We start from the raw sequence: 10273 nt of genomic DNA on the forward strand, positions 1-10273 counted from the left end.
GCCACCAAAATCACCATAAACAATAATTGTAGCATATATGGAGCGACCCCTATGTGTTTATACTATAATGTATAGTGAAGGGAAAGTGAGTGTAAAGAAGCCCCAGTCCTCGTGCTGGTTTCTGTTTGTCAATCCCGTAAGCTCACCACATAAGACTGTATATAAAAGAGCATGATTTAGATTTTTTTTTTTTTAACATATATAAATCTTTGGTAGAATCCATGCCCAAAATTATAGATGAAAAATTTATTGCATGAACACAACCCAGCCATATAAATTTTTTATTACAAATAGGACTCTGAAACTTGAATAAAATATGTCAGTTTATTATACAATATTCCCCCACCCCCAAAACATGATGTGAATGGACAATTTAACTTGTGCACTTCTGTGGTGCTTCTGCGAGGTGCTGGGCTGGTGGTGGAGGAGAGGAACCTGCTGTATTTCACTGCAGAGCAGGCTCAGCATGGGCAGTGGCAGTGCTGCCTTGCTCATCTGGCATCGCCGCTCATTTTTTTCCTGCCCTACGCGGGGATCACCTTTACTGTTTCCAGGATAGATGTGTCTGCACCTGTGGTAGCTCGCAGGCTGCTCAGAGGCTCAGGTTCTGCTGGGGAGCGGCTCTACAGAGGTAAAAAATGATCCTGGCACCCATTCACTGGGTTTGCACAGACCAGCAGACAGTAAATAGGGTCACTGCCACCCCAGCGAATCCCAGGCTGGATTCAGCCCACTCTGGAAAGCGTGGTGTATTTCTGGGAGTGCTCCACAAAGTGTCCCATCTCCCCAGTCAGGTAGCCATGGAGAGGTTTAGCACTGGGAAGTGCCATGGCACTCGAAAGAGGCTTTTTTGGTGGAGAAGTGCAACAACACTTCACCGTCTGTGTCACGGTCTACAAAAAAGAACAACATTGTCAGTCTGTTGACATTGGTCCTGTCCACGGGCCAGACTTTCCTGGGAAGGTTTTATTCTTTCCAAACAATGGAGCGCTCCCTTCCAGTGCCGCCAGCCCTGCTTCCATGCAGCCGCCGTGCAGCCCAGCTGGAGCTGTGCTCCTGCTGCAGCTGAAAAGGAAAACTGCAGACTGAAAAGTCCAGAGCTTCCGTCCTGGAGCTGGAGGTCCCTGCCTGCGTATGGTTTGGGATCAGGCAGATCTGGGGCCCGGTTGTGCTGGGGTAGCATATGCTTAAGGAACAGATCCAAGAGGAGCAGGGAATAGAAACTTGATAGAAAATGCTACTTTGAAAAACTAGCCTGTTTTGTTGTTCGGGTGGTTTTTTTTTTCCTTTATCCCTTAATCATAATTGATTCTTGGAAGTAGAGAGTAAAATAGCTTCAACGTGTTTTTTTGATCCTGTTTACCATGGTTATGGTTGACACCAGATCCCCTTGAGCTTTTCTTGCCCAGGTACCTTGGGCCCAGCACACAGACTTGCTCAAACCCCGGCTAGCTCAGGGTTAAAAATTCCAACCACTAACTTTTCTCTAACTAAAAAAGCCCCCAAATAAAACCCATTGTGATATTCAAGGTTAAGCTTCCTTAAACATAAAACTAGATTCCTTAGTGATTTTTTTTTTTTTTTAATCAGCAATCTTAATAGTGGTTCCTCACTATAATATTTCCAACTCCATCTGAAATCATTTAAATCCTCCCCTTAATAACATGCACTTTATTGTAATATACAGATTCTTTGGCTTCCTACCAGCCTTAGCTTAAGGCACCAATGAAACTCGTTGCCGCAGGGGGCCATGGATTCAAGAGGGGCTCGCATCTACTGTATATTTTGTTTTGTGTGTTTTCCAATGGCTCTAATTATTGCAGGTGGTAGAATTTAACTGGCAGTGTTGTTGCTAAAGAAAATAGGCATAAAGTGTATACTGTTTTGCAGAGTGGCTATCAAATATATAGAAAAGAGAAAATCAAATGAATTGTTAAACTGCTCTATAGTAAGTGATTTTATTGATTTAATGCAAATGCTTATGAAAACGATCTTCCATTTATATCTATTATGTATGGGCAAAAATTAATTTATTCCTCCGGTCACCTGTTTGGCTAACTGACTCAGCAGGACAGACATTCCCCCTCCTGTTGTAGCCGAGCCCAGAAAACACTAAACGTTCAGAAAACTGGAATTTGAAAGTTTCCATGTGCAAAACAACAAAAAAGCCCCGACAGGAGTTAGTGCCAACTGCTGAAAAAGCAGAGAGCGAGCGGTGGAGGCTGAGCAAGACTCTCTCGTCCTAGGCAAGACTGTAAAACACAACGGCTCTGATTTTGCCAATCCCTTAACCATGTGGCAGCACATTTATATGTGCCGGATCATCTGCGGCATCTGAATAAAATCAGGGAAGCAAAATTCTGCATATAAACATTTTGGCTAAGTGCCTTAACTCGGTCTTCTTATCTGGGGTTTCCACAAGATGCCACCTTGCATAACAATGCTGAGCACACGCTTGCCCAGTCCATGTTTTCAGTAGCCTCCCGTGATCCCCACCGCAGGATTGAGTGGCTTTAATTCTACCTCATCCTGCATTTTAGTGCCCTGTGCCCCTTCACGAAGAATACTGCTTTAAAGCTGTGTTGTCTTTTCCTAGGAAATTAATATTTAATTTCAGCAGAAGGGGCGGGTTGCAGGGAAGCAGAATTAGGAAAAACGCTCTCGCCGGAGCCAAGGTGATAAAAGGAGAAAGTTAAAGATTCAGTGTGCAAACAAACGTCCTACGGCCAGTGGAGCCCCTCTTGTGCCACTAGCCTTGGTGTTGGAAAAACAGCACTCAAGGCAGACAAAAGTACTTTGTTTGTTTCTCCCAAGCCAGGAGCAGCTCGGGCTGCGTGCGCTGCCCACCGGCTGCAGGGCTGTGCGGGAGCCAAGGTGCCAGCGCCGAGCCCGGCTCCCGCGGCTGCCACCGCGGCCTTCTCGCCGCCTGCCCAGGTTGTTTCAAATTTTAGAAAGGGAAACATGCTCCCAGTCGCACATTTCAGCAGGAACTTCTCCAGATCTATAAATTTTTGTGGAATTCCGAGCCTACTTGAAACATAAAAGCCCAAACTCTGATTGAGCCATGGCTGGCTGGAGGGAAAGACAAACCTAAAAAATAAGCAAAAGCCTAATGCCCGCCCTGTAAAATGAAATCCGTTGAATGTTGACTTTGAATGTTAACTAAATATTTTACATTCCTAATATTTTACCTTTGTGTCTACCTTTGTGGTATCGGAAACATGAAACTTCTTGCCAAAATCGAGTCTCCAGAATACAGCAGCACTGTGCATGTTACCCCATAGTGTATCTGCTAGCACTGATTCCAGCTTCGGGGAGAGAGAATTCAGAAGATCAGTATTTAAAACAAAATTGCAGAAGTGAGGATATATATTTTTTTTTTTCCCCTGAGGTTCATTGGTGAAATTATTAAAAATAATAAATACAAAAGAGAGGAAAAGGATTCTGGGGCACACTGGGTATATATCAGTTTTTAGGGGAATTTCATTGATTTTAAATAGAAGTATCACAACTGAAGCTTTCTTTGCTAAATATTTTGAGTGTTTATATTCTGATATTTATTAAATTTGGTTTTGTGAGTGCTTTATTTTACTTGTAGTTTTTAATTTATACAAGATTGTCCTCTAAGCTTCTGAATGATACCTAAAGCAGACAGTCAGCAGGTAAAAAAAAATTTGAATATTTAAAATAGGCATTTTCTTTATAGTGCTCTGCGGTAATTAAAATCTTCATTTGCTTAAAAGCAAGGAACCTTTTTAAAGCAATAAATTAGCATTGCTTGACCCAAGGTCACTAGTAGTACTGCTTCTTCCAGCACTATTAATACCTCAAAGAAAAAGAAGGGGTGGTGTTATGACTCTGTTGCAATAGAAGTAAGATTTTCAATTTAATCACAGTTAAGTGTCGTGACCTTTTGATCTTGCATTGACTTCTCACTGAAATGTGGTCGAATTTCAGACAGCTAATTCCAAACTCTGCAAAGTCAAGGTGAAGTCAGGAAATAGGTTTGCCACGATGAGGGGTGGTTTTGAGGCAGTAGCAAGTGGTTTCATCACCTGAGTTTTGTTTCACAGCAAAAACTTTTTCTACGGGATCAATAAATTACAGAACAATTTCTGGGGAAAGGAAAAAAAAATTGTATTAATTGCAAAACCCAGTAATTTGGGGGATTTTTTAAAAAATATTTTTTCCCACTGGTAAAGGGACCTTTTTTTCCAAGTTCATAGTGACAGAAATAATTAAGAAGGAAAACACTATTTGACTAAAGCTTCCACTAAGAATAATTTTTGGACCAAAGAGTGATCATCTTCACATAAAGTAGAGTTAATAACATGTAAAAAATGCAAAACACTCGTATTTACACATACCCATTTATAGGTCATTTTATTATTTTAAGCAAATAAATTGTGCTCATTGGAGAGTGTTAGCTGGGAGTTTGTAGGATTATTTACACAAGTTCTAAAGCAGGTCATCCACTATCTGGTCTCACTTATCCCACTGCAAATCACCACCAGCACATTTCAGGGATCTCGTAGTGCTGTAACCACTGCGAAAGTACGCCAGAAAATCAGCTCTTCCCTCAGTTTTGCAGATCTTGTTCCAGAAATGTGTAGCCAACAATCTCCACGACTATGTAGGGTTGCTTAGTTACCTTTCTATGCCTGCTTGGAGATATGTTTTGAGACTTTACTATGTGTTGGAGTAAGGCTCTGGTTTGTATACAACATAGAGGCTGCATTATAAAAAACATGTAGGAGAGTCGTTTAAATATGCCTTCTTTAAAAAGAAGGATTCTCAAAGCTTAATTTATGCCAACACACACCCCAAGCACTCTGTGCAGTGCCGTAAACAAGATTCCCTTTTTTTTTTTTTTTGGTGTTTTTGGTTTTTTGGTTTTTTTTTTTTTTGTTTGCTAGCAAACATATTACCTAGGCACGGGACTTTTACATTATCATGTCCTAGTGCAACCAACACTCCTGTCCTCAGTTTGTACTCTCAGCCTTTTGAGGAAGTCTGGCGCCTCTGATCTATTTTCCACAGCAGACCCTGTAATTTTTGGCTGTATTTTATGTTTTTCAGATTCAAGTCAATCTGAAAGTCCCAGCCAGCCAAGTGAAGCTGATATTAAGGACCAGCCAGAAAATGGTAAGTTCTTACCTGCTGCTCCTGCTTTGGGATATTAAAACAGCCCATATTGATAAAGATTTTTTTTTTTCACCCATGTCTAATATAAAAAGATGATCCAGAATAATTGACATGGGATGGCTACAAAGAGGTTGTGCACTCTCCTCATAGTTAAAATGCTACTGTTTCACTAATCTAAGGTAGCATTTGTTTCTCCAGTTCTAGAGAGAGACCTTTTTTTTCCCCCTTTAAAAATAATTTTAATTAGGGAGATGCCATTAGAGAGCCTGCTGTATGCAACCCTCATCCTTATTCCTCCATAGCAAAGGCTTTCAGTCCCTGGGCCTTGAGTCATGACCTTCAGGGGAGTAGATACTGCAGGAAAACAGATCAGGGAGGCTCAGCTACAGCTCCTTGGTGCTTCTCTCCGTGTTCTGAAGAGGCAGTGGCTGGAGTGGAAGCAGCAGCAGGGCTGGGACTTTGAGGAGAACTCATATTCCTTGGACCAGGACAGATTCAAAGTAAAAGCAAGAGCTTTTACTGAACCAATGGCTTGCTTTGTAAAGCAGCCTGGAAAAAAAAAAAAATCATTCAATAATAGTGGATTTCTGTAGGGACTGTACATGAAAGGATGAATATGTGTGTAATGGAACAGCTTCTCTTCCTTTCTGTGTTTAGCTAAGGTAGACCTCAACAATTTTTGTTGGCCCATTGGCAACTGAGTTTTGTTTTACTACTTATATGTAGGGCTTAGAATGTCTCCCAAAGTGAAAGGGATGATTATTATTGACAGATTTTCTTGACATTTTTGGTCCATAACCAGATTTTTTTTTTTGTAAGACCTAAATGTAAATTTGGTTATCCACTGTACTTGGGGTCTACTCTGCATACACAGAAAAGAATTTGTGCAAAGGGTTTATGCCTCTGAAACCCTGTCACCATTTCTGGGATGTGTAAATCCATGTAGAAATAGAGTATCTGTAATAATGCACATGTGATTTCCCTTTCACAGAGCTTTGCCTTAAACCCCTACAGCTGTGTGTGTGTTCAGTGAGCATTTTGGGGGCTTCATTAGCAGCCAAACAAGCTGCAAGGGACAGGGGCTGAGGGGCTACCTTCACATCCGGACTGCTTTGGGGTTAGGGTTTAAACAGGGGATAATATTAAGGGAAGAAGAAGAGGTTTAGGTAAATAAAAACCTTTAAACTACCAGCATGAGTTACAGGACGTAGAACATAGAGCTCGTTGGACTGGTGAGATTTTGGCTTTGGGGTCTCCTGTATTTTCCTCCCATTAGATATGAAAGGTTTCATATTTTGATAGATTTTGTGCTGTTCATCTCTAAACATACCGTCTTAAAACATTGCTGTTGTTTCTGAAAGACAGCGCCTAATTTCCCTTATCAATCCTGTTCACAGAAATTCTAATTTGTAGCCAAAGGATTGCAAGGTTAAGAGAAGAACTGACTAAACTGTGATTTTTGTTCTGCCAATTCTGCTATTTTTTTTTATGGGGAATATGTTGCCTCTGTTTATTAAATCATATTTTAATTTAGAATGTATTAGGCACCAAGCATGTTATTATTTTATGTTTAGATACTATGCTTTCGCAGCTATTAAAGCACAGTTCTTCTTACCCTGCAGTTTCTTAGTCTTTAACAAAGCTTGCTACTCAACAACTGCCCCGAAAAGCAGCAGTGTCAGTGTTTAATAATGTAGAATCTGTAAGAGCCTAGTGAAATGAAATATCTCTGATTTGGAGCCTGACTCTTCTTTGTAAAACAATCTTTTAGTGAATTCTTGGAACTTTGCTGGTGACCTGCAAAAGGTACTTTTTTTTTTTTTTTTTAAATAAACAGGAAAAGGATTTTTCTTTTTTTTTTCTTTTTTCTCACTTTTACTAAAGGGTATTTTTCCCCACCACAGCGGCAGCCTCCTCACTGGCTCTGCACCTTTTGCAGTGCGTGTGTGGGAGATTTTCTAACCCAGAGTGTTGGCCCTGAAGCGCTCGTTCCCCCCGGGCAGGCGCTGAGCTCATTCCCAGCACACACAGCCCCCAGCTCCGGGGTACCCAGCACAGATCAACACAGATCTGCAGCTCTTATCTCCTGAACGTGAGGATGAAAGCAAAACTGCAGGCTTTAGAAAATGAAAAACTGCACGCACAGAAACGGACACAATAAATCATATTAACTGCGTTGTTCTACACTTGCTGTAGACCCACTTCCACTGGGCCTGATCCAAACCCCTCCGGAGTCAATGGGAGGCTCATAATTGATTTTACTGAGGGTGGGAATGAGCCCACACAGAGAGGAATTTTAAATATATATATATATATGTGTATATATATATATATATATACATGTATGTATGTTTGGGTTTTTTTTAATCGAAGAAAAAATAGAATCATGAATAATCTCATTCCCACTGATGCCAACAGTGGAGTGACCAGATTGAGGGCAGGTTTGGAAGCATTTCTGCATGTGTTTCTGGAAGGCACAAAGAACTGTATCGATTCAGTGCTGCCTTTTCCATGCTTGCATTCCTTCATTTAAAAAAAATAAATCTTTAAAGGCCTTGTGAGGGTTATACAGCCTCTCTACTTGCCTGTTAATATCCTTTCTGTTCCACTCCATAAATTCTAGAGCTATTTATTATACACATATATTTTGCATACCTTGAGTAATGTAGGTTCAGAAGGGTCAACTATATGGCCCTGAAAAAGAAGGCCTCCTACTACAGATTTTAATTTATCATTCTAAATTGTATGTGTTGTTTTGCAAGGCCTATATGTCTAACCTTCATTGAAGTGAAGTTCATGGGAAAAAAAAGCTTCTCTCTTTTAGAGCCACTCCTGTTTTATAATAGTGGGCTTTGCTGATGCATTTTCTGGAGCAGAATCGTCACAGACAGGGAAGATGGTGACATCTTCTGATCTCAGTGGTGGCTTCCACACCAGCTCTGGCCTTTCCCTCAGCCTTCATTAAGCCAGAATAGTTTTTAGGCAGTCATCCAGTCACCACTGCAAATATTTAACAGAAATATTCAGCATTTAATTATTTCTAAAGAGAGAGATGCAGCTTGATGGCCATGAAAAGCAAACATGCAGGCGAGACAGGGCTCATTGGTGCATGGATGGTCCAGGGTCCAGATGTTTTGTGCTGGAGCTGGGGGTAAAACTAACACAGGGTGTGCACAGTGCTGCTCTGTCACCATGGGAAACAGCTTTTTTGGGGGAGGCAGAAAACCCAGAATTCCTCTGTTTGTTATATGGGTGAGGAAATTTGCAGAAGGGATAATGAAAGAGGCCAGCAACTTCATCTGAAAGGCAGGAACATGTTTCAATGCCCTGATATTTTGCTCAAACGAGGGATTTTTTCTGACCAGCTGGGTGGAACACCCGTGTGGAAAATTCCCCACTTTTGTAGTTGCCTAATGGTATGTAAAAGCTTCATTTCAGTTGGCACCACAAAGTGATTTTGCAATTCACCCAATCAAAAAAAAAAAAAAAAGGTTATTGATTTTAAAAGCTTGTTAAATGCACTGGTTTGGTGTTGTGTTTTATAAACAAACTAGTTTTCAGTGAAGTCAGGATGACAAAATGGGTAGTCTGATGTAGTGAAGTGACCACATGCCTGGGGATCAGGAACAACTGAATTCCCAGCTCAGCACTGCTGTGGACTCTCTCTCAGGCTTTTATTCTCAGTTTCAGTCGTGGAAACAGCTATCAGCTAGATTTTCTTTTTGTAAGTAGGATTATTTTAAACTTTTGTAGGAAAACCTTTTGGTATTTTGCCTGCAAAGTGGGGATATTTGTGATTCTGGCTTTCAGAAAATATTAAAAGTGGGATCCTACTCTGCTCCATCAGGAGTTTGACCCTGGAGAAAGGCAGGGAGGATGTAGCACAGAGTGGTTAATAACCGTGGCACAGAGCTGTGCTGCTGCTGTCAGTAAATGGATGTCAGGCAATGTTTGTGTTTGATGTGGTGGCACTGGTGAATTAATAAGTGCAGCGTAAAGGTGCACACAAGGTGTGCTGTGCAAAAGCAGGAGAATGCTGTGTCATTTCTGACAGGCTGCTCGTGCCTCTCGAGCGGGGCGGGGCTGGGATTTGGTGGCTCAGAGTTGGTAGCACAGCACTTTAATTGTAGGTGAGCGAATTCTTTTTAAAGAAGTTGGTAAATTCTCCCATTTCAAGTGAGCAGGGCAGCATTCATTATTACAGCTGATTACAAATGTGTGCCAAATCCATTGCTCAAACAATTTCTGTGGAGGGAGAGGCATTTTTCTAAAAAATAAAAATGTGTAATGCCCAAACCAAATGCTTTTTAGCTTTAATGCCGTCTCACTGAGCTGCAAGTACCTTAACAGCACTGCAGGAAATGAAAGGCACATTGTTCATTGAAACATTAAAAAAAAAAAGAAAGAGAAGAGAAAAACAATGATGCACCGTAACTCGCAGAACTCGTTTTTCAGCCCTGAAGTAATTACACTGGACTTGTAAATATCATCTGTGAATTCTTTGCTTAAGTAGGGTTGGACTTGAGTATTAAACCTGAAAAAATGTTGAAGTATATGCTTACTTTTCCATGCCTAAAAACAGAAAGGAAGAAATTCTGGTCTTTGAGCTGTGGGGGAAAGAGAAGGCCACAGTGGGAACAAATGCAGAGAAGTTTCTGCTTCTTCTCTAGGCAAAGCTGGTCACGGAAGGCATGAAACAGCTTTGGCTGCAAGGGAGGAGGGGATTATATGTGGGAAGACCCCTCTGCCTTAACTAACAGGCTGCAGAGTCCAGTCCCTCTGTGAATGCTTTCCTTCTGGTCCCAAATTTGGTGTTCCATGCAGTAGGATAGCTTTGGCCAGTGGAAGTGGTGCCTGCCTGATCCCAGGCTTGGGCACTCTTCTCGGACTCAGAGTTGACCCTTCAAACCCTCCTCCCAAGCAGAGAACAAGTAACTGCTCTTTGTGGTTGTCCCCATCACTCAGCCACATTGCAGGTTAAATGGGAGCTGACAGACATCCAGGTCCTTCCACAGCCAAATTTCTGACAAGTGGAAATGTTCTGCCTTCCAAGGCCATCTCTTCTGCTCAGGCCATGCCTGACCTCTTGTTTCCACTGCTTCAGGTGGAGTCCAGCTGCCTCACAGGC

At 41.5% G+C, this 10273-nt stretch overlaps 1 protein-coding gene across 10 annotated transcripts in view; it reads left to right on the forward strand.

Moving 5' to 3' along the window:
• The window catches only part of NFIA (nuclear factor I A), a 250083-nt gene that overhangs the window by 130554 nt on the left and 109256 nt on the right, over nt 1-10273 (forward strand). For 9 of the 10 annotated variants that reach the window (XM_069023557.1, XM_069023548.1, XM_069023547.1 and 6 more), the window contains exon 3: nt 5080-5145. The exons of the other annotated variant lie outside the window; for it this stretch is intronic. In XM_069023557.1, coding sequence (XP_068879658.1) covers nt 5080-5145 — 66 coding nt within the window. The remainder of the gene's footprint in view (nt 1-5079; nt 5146-10273) is intronic. 10 annotated transcript variants of the gene reach the window in all.

Source organism: Aphelocoma coerulescens, chromosome 8 (genome assembly GCF_041296385.1).
Source record: "Aphelocoma coerulescens isolate FSJ_1873_10779 chromosome 8, UR_Acoe_1.0, whole genome shotgun sequence".
Lineage (NCBI taxonomy): Eukaryota > Metazoa > Chordata > Aves > Passeriformes > Corvidae > Aphelocoma > Aphelocoma coerulescens.